Below are 17,677 nucleotides of genomic sequence, written 5' to 3'. Positions count from 1 at the left end.
GAAACTGCAGCTCCCACGGGATCAATGGGGGGAATCAAAATCTGAAAGGTTATTAGATGAAGGGGAGAGGTGGAAAAAGAAATGAATATGTCCAGACACAGTAGCAGAAGATAAAGAGAACAGCGTGTGCAGACACATTTCACCACAGGGAACAGACCTGAGCCAATGCTTTCTGCAAATAGAAGCTGCTTTTTTAAGCTTCTGGAAGTTGCTTTCAAATGAACTGAGTGAATGGAGCTCTATAAATCAGCATTACGTAGCCATCGCATCTGGAGTTCAAGAAATGCTTAAACACACCATATAACAGCTTTGTGCTTAAAATACACCCAGAGGCTACAAAGAAACAGAGCACATGAGAGAAACAGAAGATGAAAACGAGATGAAGTCATCGAATAAAAATGAAAACCTCTCCACATATTCATAGTTTACCACAGCGTGCGGAGCTGAGAGCAAAACACAACACTGAATGTCATCGAGACATTTTATTGGGATGATAACATGCGCAAGCATAAGTAACAGCAACAACCATGACAAGGAGAATTTACAGCATGGAATGAATAAAACCAACAAACTGTATGACACACATGCTGTTGCAAAGTTTTGACAAAACTACATAGTTCACATCTCTATTGCTCTATAAACAACCCTTTTACCTACACCTGCTTATGAGAAAGACTATACTTTATATGAAGGCTATAGAGGCAGAAAGGAAGACTTGTTATTAGAAATCAATATCAAGAACAGGCGCACTGAGATGGGATGTAGATGCAGATTGACTATGCAGCACTAAAACATTGTACTGCTCATGCTCTGGGAATAAGATGTGAGGCGTTGACACCTGGGCGGGGAGGGAGCTGTAGCGTAGATATCCTAGGTCTGGTTCGGTGGAAGAAAAGCTTTGCTTTCACACTGGAAGTTTTACTTGAAAGCAAAAAGTCATTGGGTGGTAACTAAGGTGGCCAACAGAGACGATGGAGATTGCGTCTCACGGTTAGTTTTATCAGACGTGGGAGCCGGCTGCAGGGTCGGTACCTGCTCGTCCGGCCCCCTTGGCATGCCCGTCTTCCTCTGTCACCTGGATGACAGCCTGAGCAGGGGAGGGGCTGGAGTGCCGCTGGCGTCTCATGAAGGGGAACACACTGGGAGGAAGAAGTGTAAAGTTGGAGAGTTCATCGAATCATGTAAAAAGTGAAGTAGACGTGGTAATTAATGTTTAGTTTGACCTTTTCTTCGTCTCCTGGGGGACAATAGCTCTGGCCAGCATGCCCTTATATAGGTTGGACTTAAGATATCTTGGGTAAGAGTCCTTCACACAAACACACACACACAAACAAACACAAACAAATACAACATTACCACCTAAATACGTTCTAATAGCTGTCAGCTAAACTTTAAAGTTGCCATTGTGATGTGTTGTCTTTTTAGGATGAAAAATGAAGATATTCCATATCTAAAAAGCCGTTAATATTTCGACCGATGAAGTTCAGTTTGCATTCCATCTGTTAGTCCAGATCCAAACCTAAAGGTGAGAATCTCAAGGATCAAACTACAACGTGTCAGAGGTCAAACCTTCTTCATGAGAAAGTAGATGTGCATTTGTGCGGCGTCCATGACAAAACGATGCGGATGACTGAGCCCCTCTCGAGTTTTATCCATCGTGTTACTGTCGATGTTGACCCAACGAGCAGCTCCAGGAGCCAGGAAGTTTCTGAGCCACACACAAACTAGTTGCAGTCATCAGACAGTAAATATAAGTGGTGTATTTCTGTGTGTTAGTGTGCTTGCACGCTTACTTGTAGATCTCTTCCACTTTCTCTACGATCCTGGAACTCTCTCCGTGCCTGATATCCTCACAGGCCTGCCAGAAACACAGGTTCTCCGCTAGCAGAGAGACGGTGAGACGTTGTGATTGTACTCAGGTGAATAGCGGAAAACAATAGTGCAGGAAAAGGTGACAAACAATTAGAGACTATTATATCATGGTTATCCGCTGTGGGAAACCATGTCCCTTGGCAATATTGCGTACGTCTGCATGAGTGAACCAATCCCTGTCCTGCTTCGTGTCTCTACTCTTCCTCGTTATTTATCTTTTTCCGTTCCCTCAACTCATTTTCTTTTCCACCACCTTAATTAACCCTTCCATCTTTCACGCCTGGGATTGGAACACGTATGTCATTTGGGGAAATAATGAAATTCTAAAGAAGGGTTTTGTTAAGATGACTGTCCTGTTATAACAATTACATTCATTTTCTCCACATGTAATGTTCCATCACTCACTTCAACGTCTAAAACAGAAGTTGGTTTTGAAGATAAATAATAAGGTGGAAGGACAAATGTTGGATGTTCTGTTTTCTGAATTCCTCACAGCAAGTCGGCTCAGATTCCATCCTCAAGTCTAATCACCACATCTGTTCATGTCATTTGTATTTTGAATATATTCCAACACTTCAGTCACGTGTTCCTACCACTAAACTCTTTCTCCAGGTAGGTCATGAACTGCCGCCTCCCCATGATGTCTTTGAGAAGCTCGATGAAGCTGAAGCTCCAGCGTTCCACTCTTAGACGCGTCGGCGTCGGTACGCTGCTCATAAAAAACACCAACCACACAAACACATCAGCTGACACCACATTACTGTGGCAACACAATATATTGACAGGTAAGATATGCTACACAAGCTGAAACCAACTTAACGGAATCATTTTTATTCTTTGGACCACTGACCATAGTTTTATTGTTTCTCACATGTGTGTATACGTGTGTGTTCTCTTACATTTCTGAACTCATTGTCCAGTGTGTGGTGTCATCAGAGATCCAGGGGTTACTCGGGAGGCAGCCTTGCATAATGGGGTCGTGGTTCTGGTACTGCTCGCTGTATTTCACAAAACTGCACACACACACACACACATGTAGAGAGAAGGCACATCATACATGAAAACACACACCGTTTTCTATTGGATTAGTGCTGCAGATCAGAGGAGTTAATGTCCACTAATTCCAACTTGCCTCGGGAAGCATCCATTAGTGGCTCTTATAGTGGGAGCACTCAGTCTTTTGTGCATGTGTGCGCGCGTGTATGCTGGAGACGTAGAACTCGGTTCAGGCATTGCAGGACAGCAAGTCTATTGGGTCTTGTGTGCATGTGCATGTGCATGTGCATGTGCATGTGCATGTCTGTCCGCCCATGTTTGTTGTTTGTTGACACATACCTTTCTAGGCAGATGGATGACTTTACACGGTTTCTTCCAAGGGCCCTTCGACAGGTTTCATTCTGTAAACAAAGGCACACACAGTGAGCTAAAATATACACTCAATGTACTTAAAGTGAGGGTGTATACATTATATATGATATTTACCTCGCGTTTGTAGTAGTCACTGTTCTAGTACTGTAAAGAGAAACACAGTGTCATCACTGTGTGTCACACAATGACTGCATTACACATGTATCCAGTCATATCAATAGTAGAAGGCAGCCTCCCTGTGTCTGTATGTGTTCACCCATAAAAACAAAAGCTTTAAATATTAAAGCAGGGTGTATTCTGACGAATGAGGAATGTACGGTGTAAGAATATACACGGGTCATAACATAGAACATATATAATTATCATCATAGATGGTTGCTGCAGCTGCTGCTAATCAGAAATGTTTATAATCAGCCATTATTTCCATGAAATGTCATGTTGTGTCATGTTTAACCTCTATTTATAATTCTAAAGATACTGTCACACCAATTGTCCATACTATAGTAAAGCCTACTATCACACTTACTTTTAAACAATCCCAGCAGTAGGCAGAAGGAAAACAATAAAACAGAGATGGTAGAGATACATAGGAGACATGTTATCACAACAGATTTTTCCGAGGGGAACAGGACATAAAGAAATGTGATGATGTCACTGACCAGTGGAACTCGTGCGCTGACGTTATTTTGCCTCTCCAGACCCATGTCCACCACATCATTTGCCCCAGGCTGAAAGAAATACACACACATATGTGCATTAATAACTAAGTGTCATATGTGTGCATGTGTGCAAGTGTGTGTGTGTGTGTGTGTGTGTGTGTGTGTGTGTGTGCGTGCTCGTGCGTCTCTGATGAGAACATGCGTGTGAGTGAGCACTTATCCTTCCGTGAGCTTTCCACTCCAGTGGCTCTAATTTTTTGGCTCTTTCTTTTTCTCCATGTCCTCGTCCCTAATTCATAAGAGCAAGACAAGACGGAGTCCCTCCTCCAAATCTTTGACCTCTGGTCTACCCTCCTCTCCCTTCCTGCCCCCCACTATGGTCCTTTCCCTCGGATCCTTCCCTCCACCTGTCTCCATCTAGGAATCAAATGGGCTCCAGTGGTGTTTAGACAACATAAAGAATGAGGAATATGATGATTATTATTGTTCCCTCTTCCTGTTACTCCTCTCTCTCTTTCTCTCTTCCCCCTCCAACCACCCTCTCTCTCTCCCCCCCACTCTCTGTCTTGCTTTCCCGTGTTATCAACCGAGGCTTTTACCAGATGAGTTGAATATTTCATATAGAGGCAGAAGGTGACTGAACAGTAGTGTTAGGGGACATCTGCCTGTTTTAAATACTGTAAAACACATTTCTATAGTTATGTGGGATTAAATAGCATCGTATAGTTAAGCATAGTGCAGTTATGGCATAATACAGTTTAGCAGAGTACAGTATTGTATAGTGAAGTTATAGTATAGTATAGTACAATATTGTGAAGTCATAGTATAGCAGAGTAGAGTACGTTATTGTATAGTAAAGTCATAGTATAGTATAGCACAGTACATTATTGTATTTTGAAGTTATTTATAACACAGTACTGTATTGTATAGTGTAGGTATAACAAAGTATGGTATACTAATGCATTGTACAGTGTGAAAGTATATTGAGAGTTTATAACAGTATAGTTCATTAGTAAAGTATAGTGGAGTGAAGAGCAATATAGTACAGTATAGCAAAGCATAGTATGTTATAATATTATATTATATGATGAAGAACAATATAGTGTCACCACTTTGGTATAGTACAGTATAGGTTTGTATTGCATGGTATCGTAAAGTATATGTTGGTATTGTATAGCATATTATAGTATAGGTTAGTATAGTCTCCTCAAGAATAATATGGTATGGTATGGTACAGTATAGTATAGTACAGTACAGTGGGAAACACAGAAATGTGGAGTATAATAAGTATAGTGTAGTGTAATGCAGTAGATCGTGTAATACAACACAGTAGAATATAACAGTTAACGTACCGGCGGTCTGTTGATGAGCCAGTACGCCTGCTCCTGACATTCCAGAACAATACGGTCTGCCTTCCGCCTCTGTTTGGATGCTCTAAATATAAATCACACCGTAAGTTTGTGCATGTGTGTGTGTGTGTGTGTGTGTGTGTGAGTGTGTACGGGTGTGTGTGTTGGTCTGTGTGTGCGTGTACCTGAGTTGCTCTCTGGCTTGCATCACCACAAAGTCCCAGGTGTGGTTGATCCTCTTGTGTAACACACTGTACCTCTCCTAAAAAGGAAGAGGAAAAAGGACACGGGATTAAGAAAAAAAGAAAAAACACAGATAAAAGAGGACCAGAATTTAGAAAAGTAATAATGATGTTACCCCTGGCTACTGCAGGAATAACACTTCCCTCACCTTTTCATACTGCATCAGTTCTCCTTGTTTTCTTATGTTCTTTTTAGCCAAATAAATTGCTGATGGGATGTATGAAGACAAAGAGTACATTAATTAATTGAAGACGTTAAGAGATTTGTAACCTGGTCTATATATATGTTTTCCCAAGGTTCCTGTAAATATTTATCAGAACTTTTTTACTTTTGGAAGCGGAAGTGAAAGATTTCTATTTATGTTTTGTCGTTTAATGAAGGATGGAAAATATGTGTTCTCCCTCACAACTAAATATATATTATATAAAGCAACTTCACTGAGATCCTCTCTCACCCCTTCCGGGTAGTTCATTGTTTGCATTGCCTCACCATAGTCCAGCTCTGATGCAGGCCACCGGGTACTCATCCAGAAGTAGGGAGTCTAAGAAAAACAAGTGACATGACTTTACATTCCTTTAATTTAGTTTTTTATTCTTCTTGTTTTTATTGTCTTTACATTTCTGATGGAGATTAATCGTGAAGCGGATGATTCAAAAGAGGCAGCAAAGAGTGGCAGATGGATGGGGGATCAGAAAGTGGGCTAATGGAGTGAGAGAGAGAAACGAAGATAGCCAGTGATCACTTTAGTCTAAAGCATTTAAACTGGAAGGGTGGACGGTGGGTTTTTACAGGCAGGCAGAATAAACATACTGCATGAGGGAGGATCGACTTACCTGGAAGCGGTAGGGCGACTCGTCAGGCCGTAACACAAGAGATCTCGGCTCTTTGAGAGGGTAAATGTACCCGTATCTCACCAGCATCCCACTAAGGTGCAGGGCTTCTGTTAAACACCACAGAAGACACAAATCATTGCACGGTTCCAGTTTCTTCCTGTGATTTTGAGGGCTGTATTCTTAAAGTAGCTCACCCAGCCTTTCATTTAGGCTGACACACCTCTAAGGCTACTTTAAAGAAGGCCCATCGCTGTATGATGTGTGACGGCACATGAAAGAGCTGTTTCATTTGTGGTAAAGCTCATGAATTCAGCAAACTGAAAGTGGAAAATAAATAATCAATCAATCTGTTGGCCACCAGGAGTATGGTTAAAATACTGTGGGCCTCATCCGCCATTCCTTTTTTCTTTCTTTTTTTCAAACACCTGCACCCTTTCAGCAATCTCTCTCAAATCAAGGCTTTGTCCCAGTGATGAAATGCGTCATCAATTTTCAGTCTCTCCTCATTTATTAAAGAGCTCTACTTCCATGACTGACAGCTACCAAATAGACCTATGCGACGCATTTTAATCAGCGCTTACTCTCTCTCCTTTGCTGACTGGCTCTTCTCTTTCCTCCTTTAGTCAGCTCTGAGGCTAAAGGGACCAGCGGGGCATTTTTTTCCGACCTCTAATTTACTTCACCTATGATAAAATCTCCTGAGGTGAAACAACTACCACAGGGACGCTAATCAAACCCAGATCATCAGGTGAGTTAATCAAACTTGCATCCTCTGGGGTTCACCCGGTTCTGTTTACTCGAAACACAAACACACACACACACACACACACACACTCACAGAAAGATACACACACACACCTCACCACATCAGTTTGAGAGAAATCACCATATCCTGGCAACACACTAGCAACGACACCCAACAAGCAAGGGAAATGGAAACAGAGAATCACAGCAAATTCTCTCTCTCTCTCTCTCTCTCTCATTATCACATTAACACCAAGACATTTATGTCGCACGCTTACCCTCCTCACCGATACAATACTTCTGGATCAACCAGGTAATCATATCTCGGCCTGAAGAGAAAGAAAGAGTTAAAAAAAAGAGAAGATAAACTTCCTCCTCGTATACTCTGAAAAGGACAAAGTATTCTACAAAAAATGATCTGCTGCATTATGCATGATTGCTGGGACAAACCCAAGGTGCAGCGTGCATGTCCACATACAGATGCTCATACCCACTGACAAAAAGGGACACATATATACGCGCACACAAACACACACACACACACACACACACACACACACACACACACACACACACACACACCTGTCATGGCGTGTGGAATGACAGTGATAAGGAGCCTCTGATTTCTCATCTTCATGCCCATGTCAGGGTCCTGCATGGCTACAATCACTTTCTCCATCTGTCATGGGAACACACACACACACACACACACACACACACACACACACACACACACACACACACACAAATGTAGTCACAAACAGAAATGTAGTCACAAACAAAATGTAGCCACAAACGGAAATGTACACACATGCAGATATAATATATAAAAACACATGCATAGGTCAAATATTCTGATAAAATAATGCACATATTGATGTTCCACCCTTTCATCACTTGCTCTCATCTTCACACCGGCTAAATCTTTTTAGACTCAGTAGGTCATGATTTATCACATTTTATTAAATAAGAAAGACACAATCATCATACCTTCTGAAAGCATGCCATTTGTTCTCGCTGCCAGCCTCCTTTAGCCAGGCTGTTGATGGTCATCTTGCAGGCTGCTTGGAATCACTCGACGGGACGTTAAAGTGCAACACCGAAGTGCAGCGGGAGCGCGCAGCAGAGTGCACCACTGTTCTCATTTCCCCCCATCAGGCGGTCCGGTGCCTAGCAGGCGCGCCCCCGTGTAGATTAGACAGGATTACAGTTTGTCAAAGGGATTTCCAATAGGATATAAAGTCCCTGTACAGAAGCGGGGGGGAAACGATTTTTCTATACGCGTTTGAATCTTTGTAACTGATAATTTTGAGCCCAATGAAATACAAAATTAAAATATCAACACAATCTCAGAAATATGAGATATACTGTTTCTAAAAAAGGTAAACTATAAGGTGTATAAATGTACAATTATATTCTGGTTGTAACACAATTACACTACTTAAAGGTTATAGCTTCGCAATATTATTTTATATGACACATCCCCTCTCTAAAATATGTAGTTTCCTTAATAAAATAGTATAATTAAAAATACAAATGCGAAATATGTTTTATAAACACCTATGCATAAATATAGAAAAAAATACATTTTAATTGTAACATATGTAGCCTAATTGTAAGTGCCTGAGGGGGAGTCTGTTTAAAATTATTTTTTTACTTGATGCTATGTTAGCTAAAATCGGTACATTTATAAATCTATCCAACGTAAATGTGGAGCCTAATAAATAAATGTAACGATAGATGTGTTTCCCCTTTTGTGTAATTATGTTTTTATGTTGTATATTTTGTTATGATTACTTTTTATTTTGAGAAACCTTACAGTGTAGAGTAAAAATAACGTGTACTCCATTTTTTGAGGATGTTTATGTGCCACTGTGTTTCCAACAAAGAACTTTGCTGACAATAATAAAATAAAAAACAGCGCACGCACTGACTCGGCTGAAAAACGACCATGCTCTATATTTTATCCTACGCCGGCTTCCGTAGTCACAGGAAGTGGTGTGGTCGACGTTTGGAAACCATTCACTCTGTTTAACCAACGTCGGGTAATTACTTAAGTATATTAAGAGCTTTTTGCAGAGGTGAGACATCAACTATTTACATACATGTGTTTTCTTAAAAAGCCTTCAACGATAACGGCAAATAACCCACGAGATACGTGTTGCGCAATTCAAAACAGTCTCTTTAGCTAACCTTGCTAACCACCAGCTGTAGCAGGCTGGAGGAGAAACGACTGACTGTAGAGCTGGTCCCCCTGAAAAGCGTTTGCTCACATGCAAACCGACACTAACACAGATATAGAGAACATGTAACGTTACAATTCGACTGTGATGACTGTTGTTGTGTCGGTGTTCCTTGTGCAGTGTCCCCCCCCCCCCCTTCTATTTCATGTATAGAGAAGTAAACAGGCAGAGAATCAGTGCATTGTTGTGACATATTTGGTTTATTGTAGTTTTTAATCTGCAGTACATAAGATACATCTCCGACAAATGTATTTAAGACTTTGTAAAGCAAAGTCGACAACATCATGCCCAAGTTGCACAAATGTAGTGTTAAACGTCATTGTATTGGTCTCTGAGGTGGTGATGGGTGACATTCGTCAGTCGTTGCTGCCTCGCGATGTGCTGAGCGCAGCCAAGGAGCTGCTGTATCACCTGGACATCTACATCTGTAACCTGGTGCAGTCAGGCAGGCAGCCTCCTCAGGTCGACTCCAAAACCCAGGAGCTGGTGGAGGAGTTCATTCTGCATGCACCCAAGGACAGAAACACTCCAGCTCGGGTGAGGCATGAGCCTCAACTATACATGACATGAACATACCCAAACATATGGACTCCCGATAACGGTCTTGTGTTTTTCTTTTTAGAGGATGAGTGCTCTTCAGGAGCTCCAGCTTTTGGAGATCATGTGCAGCTGTTTCCAGGAACAGAGCCGTGATACGGTCCGCCAGCTTATGTTCTCTGCCCTCTTTAGTCTCCAACGCAACCAGGCGGATGAAAGCCGCATGGCGCTGTTAGGCAAGCTGGTGTCCATGGCGATCGCTGTGGGCAGGGTTCCTATATTGGAATGTGGTGCTACCTGGTTACAGGTGCGTATTCAAACTAACTTTCACACTTAAATGTGCATCATGGTTGGTCTGTAACTACTTAGTGTCTCTCTCTCCATGTATGGATATGTTTGTGCACAATGGAAGAACTAAAAAACGATGCCTCTGGTTATGTTTGATTCCTTCAGAGATCCCACCGTGTGTACTGTGTGCGCCTGGCTCAGGTTCTAGTAGACGACTACTGTAGTCTGGTGCCAGGCTCGGGGCCCACCCTGCAGAACATCCACAACGCCAGCCCACGCTTCTGCTGCCAGTTCATCACTGCTGTCACCACCCTCTTTGACCTCACCACAGGTTGTACAACACAAATGTACAAAAACATCTCAAAATTGGGAGCTAAAAAACATGAACAAGAGATTCAACATCTGTGAAATACGCTTTTTTTTTGGCCAGAATGACTGCGTATTGTCAACAGCATATTTTTGTTAAATAGCTGAAAATGTTAAATGTTTTGCATCCCTAACAACATTTTTGTGTGTGTTCTCAGAAGAGCTCACCCCTCCTTTAGAACTCCTTCAGATGATTGTGTCGTGGATCCAAGATGACCCAGGTCTGGTCCTAATCAACTTCCTGAACACGGCCCTCTCTGGCAATCAGCCAATCAGCTCACTTGATGTCACACCATTAGGGGGGTTGATGCGGTGGTGTGTCAAAGCCCCCTTGGCCTACAGGAGAGACAAGAAGGAGGGGTTAACCAATGGCACCACTGAAGGGGAGCCAGAGGTTGGGCCTCTTTTCTCTGCTCTCCATCTGAGTGTCCTACAGGTGTGTGGTGTGTTTAGATACATTTACTCACAGTATACATGTATATGAAGTATACAAAACACTTGCAACATAAAAATAGATGATAATCAAGCCATTGTCTGTCTTGTGCCACTTGTAGGTTCTCATGCTTTTGCCAAACATACTAAATGAGAAGGGTCTTTTCGGTCGCCTGGCGCTGCTCCAGGTGGACTCCCTGGCTGCCCTGACCTCAGACCTCTCCAGGCTGTTGGACCAGGCTGACAAACACACTCACACTTCATCCGCAGACACACGTGTACCGTCTCAGCTGGCCTTGGACCGGCTGGCTCAGGCCCTGCAGGTGGCCATGGCCAATGGAGCTCTACTCTGCTCCAGAGGTAATATTATTAAAATGAATAAGTGGTACAAATATGGAGGCTAGAAAAGTGGATAAAAGAGAGACATTTTATTTTTATTTACAATTGCATGCCTTGTCATAAATTGCCTTACAAGGCAAAAGTGGTTTCATTATTGGGACAGAGACTGACAATAATCTAACAGATATTCAAATACAGCTCGATGTACACTACCGTTCAAAAGTTTGGGATCACCCAGACAATTTCGTGTCTTCCATGAAAAATCACACTTTTATTTATCAAATGAATATAAAATATAGTCAAGACATTGACAAGGTTAGAAATAATGATTCATATTTGAAATATTAATTTTGTTCTACAAACTTCAAGCTCAAAGGAAGGCCAGTTGTATAGCTTATATCACCAGCATAACTGTTTTCAGCTGTGCTAACATAATTGCACGGGTTTTCTAATCAGACAATAGTCTTCTAAGGCGATTAGCAAACACAATGTACCATTAGAACACTGGAGTGATAGTTGATGGAAATGGGCCTCTATACACCTCTGGAGATATTTCATTAGAAACCAGACGTTTCCACCGAGAATAGTCATTTACCACATTAACAATGTAGAGAGTGTATTTCTGATTAATTTAATGTTATCTTTATTGAAAAAACAGTGCTTTTCTTTGAAAAATAAAGTCATTTCTAAGTGATCCCAAACTTTTGAACGGGAGTGTACATGCTCTATTTTTCTTTCTTTTCACTTTCTACAATGCTGTCTACTAAACACAATGTAATGCTAATAGCTCACAAAGCACATGTCCAACAATGTGATTCAGATTTGTATATTATTGCACTAAAAGGGACAGTTGCCCCCCACACAACACATTTTTTCCACTTACCTTAAGTGCTATTTAACAATGGTGTGAGTTGCTTAGTTTAAAAAATATCAGCCTTTAAGGTGTCTGCTTTCTCCCCAATATAATCCGACTAAACGGCCTGTGGTGCTAAAAACTTATTTAAGATACTCCACGGACCTTGTTGTGAGTAGTTTCAGGTGGGAACTGTGAGCCTGTTGAGTTGTTTGCACTTTGAGCCCCACAAGCTGAGTGCAATGTTCTCCCATTAGATTGGAAAGACATTGAAAAAAAAGCCAATACCTCCAAAACTAGACATTTCCCACCGAAACAATCTGATTGATAAATAGCAATACAGTTAAGATAGATATTTTTTAATTATTGTAATTTGGGTTGTACTGTCATTATAAAGTAAAAAAATAATTCCATTTAAAACTTTAAAATACACATATTCAATTATTCATCTTTGTGGTGGAGTATCAAAAAACGACTTTGCACTTTTGCCATAGAAATGAAACGTAAGCCAAATAGCCTTACAGTTTCCTAGCTAGTGGGTTTTTCTTTCAACACGTGTGATGAATGAATGAAGCAAAGAGGAAACAACGGACTAACTGGATTAATCGGTTGTCGTATGGCTTTCCTCATCACGCTGCGGTGGTGTTTAAATGCTTATTGCATGCTGCCTTGTCTCTACAGAGGACCTGAGAGCCATCTGTTCCCGCTTGCCACACAACAAGTAAGAACCATTAATTGTCCTTTGCACTTTTATCTGGGATCCATTTCCATGGTTACCGGGTTTCAGCTCGAGGTATAAAAAGCGAAGCATCCTCTACCTATGTGGAGTATACCTTCATGTTTAGAGTAGACCTCTGCTATGCCTTCTGACATTTATTATTTTATATTATTATTATTAGAATCATTTTTATATTATTACAGTCGCAAATTAAACTATTTTGGTGAAGCGACATTATAACTTAAAAAAAAAATTTAATTACATTTCAGTAAATTAAGTGTTTTGTTTTCAATTAACATGTATTCTCTTTGTGTGTGTGTGTCCCCCCCCCCACAGTTTGCTCCAGTTGGTGTTGTCAGGCCCAGTGCTGTACTACAACAACATCCACACTCCTCCACTGGCCTTCAGCCCACACGCTGCTCATTCCCCCATCGCCCCACACCCGACACACCCTGCACACACACCTCAGGCCACCCATCCCCCCTCTCACCCTCAGTACCCCGCTCAGCCTTTCATGACGGGGATGCCGTTCCCCTTCCGACCCAGCCACTAGAAGAACTAATGTCAAACTTGTTTGAAAATGTGAAGGTGTATGTGTGTGTCTGTTTGTTGCTGTGCATGAATGAATGTATGTATGTGTGAGTGATGTATTATGTGTTATTATGTTAATGAGCAGATTTGCTTTTGCTAAAAGTCTGTGAGGCTAACACGTTTGTTCAATAAATATTTTTTTACCTCACTTTTGATGTTGTTCTTCATTTCATCCACGTGTGGTCACTGTTGTCTCACTCCCAGCTGCAAAGGCGACACACCAGCTTTCTACTGGCATGTGCTTCAGGACTTCATTTGAATAATTGAAAAGTGCAACATGGCTTGAAAATAGAACTCTGCCGGAGGCTTTATTATACTTTATGCACAATGTATATGCTGTTTTTAATTTTAAAGAGGTATTAATATGTGGAATCATATTTAAATGGATTAGCTAGAAGATAAATAAATAACTGCTTCTTAAAATTCCCATGACGGGACCCATGTCGCAGCAGGCACACATGCTGAGCACCAAAGACACATATCTATAATCAGCAAGTCACCTCTGTCCAAAACCAACGTGAGTCATTACGTAACCAAAAATGTCCGTTTTTAGGTGCCAAGCCCTGTATGTATAAACCTTGCCCTGTTTTTAGACAGATAGCATATCGCTCATCTGCAGCACACCCCAAAAAAGTTCAACCCTCTCAAGAAACCCAACTGCTCTCATCCCGGATGAGAATTGCATCATCCATAGTAGTTTTTGCACAGCATCAGTGACTTTGACATTAAATCCGCATCTCCATTTATTTCCACATTTCTACATGCGTGAGTTGAAGATTGAGTTGAGTTTTGTGAATCCTTACGGGCATCTGTGTAAATTTATCTTTTTAAAATCCTACTTTTTATTATACTTTTATGCATGCTCTGTGGGCTGAGAAGGAAACTAACAAATATCGTGAGAGATACCTTTGGACTCTGTATTGTTGCCATAGTTATCAGTCACTGCTTCCTTGCTTATTTTTCGAGTAATGTATTACAGAGGTGCAGCTATAATTTCTTTAATACTTCCTGGAGCTACTGTGTTAAGAGACATCTCCATCTCCATGTGAGCGGCACTTTGGATTCCATACGTCATCTCACATGTGTCCTGTTAGAGGCTGATTGCACGGTGTATACTGGAGATTGTCTGTAGGCTTCCCCCTGCAGAGCTCATGGGTGGGACAGTGATAAGGATATCTTTTCCAGGAAAGTGATGCATTACTGTTCGGCTGGTGGAAGGTGACAACAGATAATATTAAAGTGAAAAAGGCAGGATCGAAGAGAGAGAGACTGTGTGTGTTCATACTAAAGAGAGTGTACGCAGTTTGGTGGTCGCACAGCTAATCACGCTTCCAGATTCTACACACTTGTATTGGTTTTGTCAGAATCACGTAAAAAAAGACAAGAAATGTGTATAATAATTTGCTTGACACCAATCATGTTGGTCAGAGCTAGTTTTGTGTGTGCACGGTTATGCTGTATGGTTATATTGGGTTGGTCCACTTCCCCCTTGCAGGTGTGCGCCGTGGTTCCGACTGTCTGTGTCAGCAGCTGCAGAATCATGGTTTCCTGTCGGAAAAACTCTCAAGGCCAAACACCAAATGTGATTCTTTAAGAAATAAATGTTCTGAGCTAACCATAAACCAGATGGGTGAACTTTTATTTTGAGTGCCTCTGGATTGAACCATGCCAGTCATTAGCCCAGGGATATCTGCAGTGCTTGGCCTTTTATCCGATTCATTTCACAATGATGTTTTAAAAGTCAAGTGGGAAACCCTAAAACTGATTCACGCTTGAAAAAACACACAGCAGAAATGGAGAAGATAGCAGCTGCAACCGACTACTGGACTAACTTCTCGTTTGATATTTTGCATACGATAACACAGGTGTGATCCAACTTCCTCTACTGTCAATAACATAACAGCATTAGCCTGATAAGAAAATTAAATAAGCAGCTAATGATTTAAAATCGGAAATGAATACTTTCAAAATGAGAAGACAATAAATCTTCAAAACATAAAAACAAATCAGTTTCACCTCGCTTTTGGGAATCCGTGAACTGTAAATGAATGTGTATACAGCATAAGTTATCATCAATACGCTTGTTAGGTCAGATCCTACAACAAAGGACTTTATCCAGCAGTGGACTCGAGACCACCCTCAAAGGAAGGATCAGTGCAGTTTACATCCTGCAAAGCCTGATCTCTTAGCCCAGAAACAAACAGATCTGAGAAGTCTTTGTTTTTGAAGAGGAAACCAAACAGTGTTTAAGTGGGATTTTGCAGCATTATGGCAAATGGAAGACATTTGCCTCTCACACAGGTCTGAGCTCCTCCAAGAAATGAAGTGTTCCTCTGGGATCAGGCGGGGTTTAGTGGTCTCATCATCGTATTATAGCAACTCATATCTTGATTTTATGAAAAGATATGTGAAAGTGACACTTCCCTCTGCCTCATGGTGTGTGCGTGAACTAGAAGAGCAAGGCATATTCTGACAAAGCTAAAATGTTGATGTTCAGCAGGTCATATTGACAGGGTCACTACCGGAGGGCAACCTGAAAGCACATCCACATTTGCTAATTAGCAACACTGTCACAGAGGTGTGAATCAAAATATATGATTTAGCATGAGGTCTTCAACCTCAGTAGGAAACATATCATTTAATTAAAAAATATCCAACAATGAAAACAAAATGTGAACATTATGAGCTTCATAACGATAGATATTATGGTAAAGTTATGTGTGCCTAATAAAGTGGAAACTGAGTGTATTTCTCTCCAAACCACAATGATAACCTCGTATATGGCTAATTGAAAAGTCACCTGATTAATGGGAGGAGTTATCCACTGGGGACCATAAATCGTTTGCACAAAATGTCAATCCACCGAATAGTTTTTGAGATATTTTAGTTTGTATCGAAGTGGTGGAATAAAGATTATTTACATATATTATACAACTTCAGAGGAAATCCAAAACGCTTTAATGTTAATAGATAACATGTATAATCTCTTATCTCCTTGTCCCACCACAGATGGGGACACTCGGCGGTTAGCCGTTAACATTAAAACATTTATTATTATTATTGTTTTTCTCCTTTGGACTAACTGTTAAATGCTTACTACTTCATGATTTGCCAAAGAGGATGTTTTCACATTTATGAAGGAACTAAAATGTATCATGAGGTTTTTCTTACTCATTCGGTCCAGTGGTTTGATCATGCAGCCTCCTGGATCTATGTGTGCATATTGTACACGTACATATGTTTCTTAATAAATTAAAATAAATCCCAGACTTTTCCAGTAACAGTCCAGAACCCCCCCCCCCCACACACACACACCTTGCAATATAGTTTCTTTCCCTGAGAAAACCTTTCGTGTACTGTTTTCGCACAGTTGGAGGATTGTAACAGTGCCATGAGTGGCAGCCTGAGATATTATGGGAAGGTGTTGGCTTGTTGTTCTTCTCACCTCTAACATGTCTGACTCAGAGGCAACAATTCAACCAACCATTATTACCTGCTGCTGGTAGCCAGTGTCGGGTAATGACACGGGAAAAAGAGACGACTGAGGCAGCTGACAGGCTCTATGGTGACTTTACATTCCTGGCCTGTGACTGCAGGAAACTACAACAACGACTTTCTGAGAAAAATGCAGTTGAACTTTCAGAGCTCTAAATCTCTGAATGTGAGACTGTTGTTTCTTAGAGAAGACAGAAATAAATTATTATCATGTCCACCGTTTTGTTTTGCACGAGATATACGGCAAATTTATTTGTGTAATCTTGGGTACGAACATGCATGTTATAAAACCAGCGGACTTCAGAACCAGAACCAGTTTGCACATGAAAGCCATTTGTCTCGGTCTTTTGGTGCAGGCCAATAAATTCAGTGCAAAACATCAAGAGACATAATATTAAACAGAAAATTCTGCAATACCAAATATGAACAAATACAAGAAAACATTTAAAATATATCTGTTTTTATAGTGGAAAATCTGAACAGTTTGTGCATGAATATGCAAAAGTTCCCAGTTTAAAGTAAGGTTTAATTCAATTCAATTCAGTTTATTTTGTATAGCCCATTCTCACAAATTACAAATTAGCCTCAGAGTGCTTTACAGTCTGTACACATAGACATCACTGTCCCAGAACCTCACATCGGATCAGGAAAAACTCCCAAACAACCCTTTCACAGGGATTGTTGTTGTATGTATCGACCTGGATATTAATATAGATCTTTGCGTCAGCTCCCTTTTAATGTTGTCCT

The 17,677-nt window shown here is 40.9% G+C and overlaps 2 protein-coding genes across 5 annotated transcripts; one reads left to right on the top strand and one right to left on the bottom strand.

Moving 5' to 3' along the window:
• Positions 1–467: 467 nt before the first annotated feature.
• Positions 468–8,152, bottom strand: rgs11 (regulator of G protein signaling 11). 2 transcript variants are annotated; one of them, XR_008832617.1, is made up of 17 exons: positions 8,059–8,152; positions 7,651–7,747; positions 7,347–7,397; positions 6,325–6,431; positions 5,981–6,032; positions 5,640–5,698; positions 5,434–5,510; positions 5,252–5,333; positions 3,900–3,968; positions 3,355–3,378; positions 3,208–3,269; positions 2,772–2,885; positions 2,466–2,581; positions 1,794–1,881; positions 1,570–1,708; positions 1,033–1,306; positions 468–921 (listed from the first exon to the last, which is right to left on the bottom strand). XR_008832617.1 is itself a non-coding variant. In XM_056421409.1 (17 exons), exons 1-17 carry the CDS (start codon positions 8,119–8,121, stop codon positions 1,001–1,003), a joined length of 1,422 nt encoding a protein of 473 aa, XP_056277384.1. In that variant the 5' UTR covers positions 8,122–8,152; the 3' UTR covers positions 468–1,000. The 2 variants fall into 2 exon arrangements, 1 of the variants encoding a protein (XP_056277384.1); XM_056421409.1 differs by having other exon boundaries at positions 468–1,139; positions 1,224–1,306.
• Positions 8,153–9,066: 914 nt separating this feature from the next.
• Positions 9,067–13,583, top strand: ints15 (integrator complex subunit 15). Of its 3 annotated transcripts, none has more exons than XM_056420894.1 (8): positions 9,067–9,149; positions 9,648–9,848; positions 9,934–10,155; positions 10,302–10,467; positions 10,661–10,938; positions 11,057–11,294; positions 12,808–12,847; positions 13,181–13,583. In XM_056420894.1, the coding sequence occupies exons 2-8, from the start codon at positions 9,654–9,656 to the stop codon at positions 13,395–13,397; spliced, it is 1,356 nt and encodes a 451-aa protein (XP_056276869.1). In that variant the 5' UTR covers positions 9,067–9,149; positions 9,648–9,653; the 3' UTR covers positions 13,398–13,583. The 3 variants fall into 3 exon arrangements, with proteins under 3 accessions (XP_056276869.1, XP_056276868.1, XP_056276870.1); XM_056420895.1 differs by having other exon boundaries at positions 9,100–9,113; XM_056420893.1 differs by having other exon boundaries at positions 9,090–9,848.
• Positions 13,584–17,677: the final 4,094 nt, after the last annotated feature.

The sequence above is a fragment of the Pseudoliparis swirei genome, chromosome 8 (genome assembly GCF_029220125.1).
Source record: "Pseudoliparis swirei isolate HS2019 ecotype Mariana Trench chromosome 8, NWPU_hadal_v1, whole genome shotgun sequence".
Taxonomy (NCBI): Eukaryota; Metazoa; Chordata; class Actinopteri; order Perciformes; family Liparidae; genus Pseudoliparis; species Pseudoliparis swirei.
Note: the sequence above shows the minus strand (reverse complement) of the source record. Positions and strands in the feature narration are given on the sequence as shown.

Excerpts from the sequence above, each read along its gene's own strand:
- rgs11 (XM_056421409.1), bottom strand. The coding sequence starts at position 8,121 with ATGACCATCAACAGCCTGGCTAAAGGAGGCTGGCAGCGAGAACAAATG. Across the intron at positions 2,886-3,207 it reads TCATCCATCTGCCTAGAAAG|TTTTGTGAAATACAGCGAGC; the intron begins GTATGTGTCAAC and ends GTGTGTGTGCAG. Across the intron at positions 2,582-2,771 it reads TGGACAATGAGTTCAGAAAT|CGTACCGACGCCGACGCGTC; the intron begins GTAAGAGAACAC and ends TTTTATGAGCAG.
- ints15 (XM_056420893.1), top strand. The coding sequence starts at position 9,558 with ATGTATTTAAGACTTTGTAAAGCAAAGTCGACAACATCATGCCCAAGT. Across the intron at positions 10,468-10,660 it reads CCTCTTTGACCTCACCACAG|AAGAGCTCACCCCTCCTTTA; the intron begins GTTGTACAACAC and ends GTGTGTTCTCAG. Across the intron at positions 10,939-11,056 it reads TCCATCTGAGTGTCCTACAG|GTTCTCATGCTTTTGCCAAA; the intron begins GTGTGTGGTGTG and ends TGCCACTTGTAG.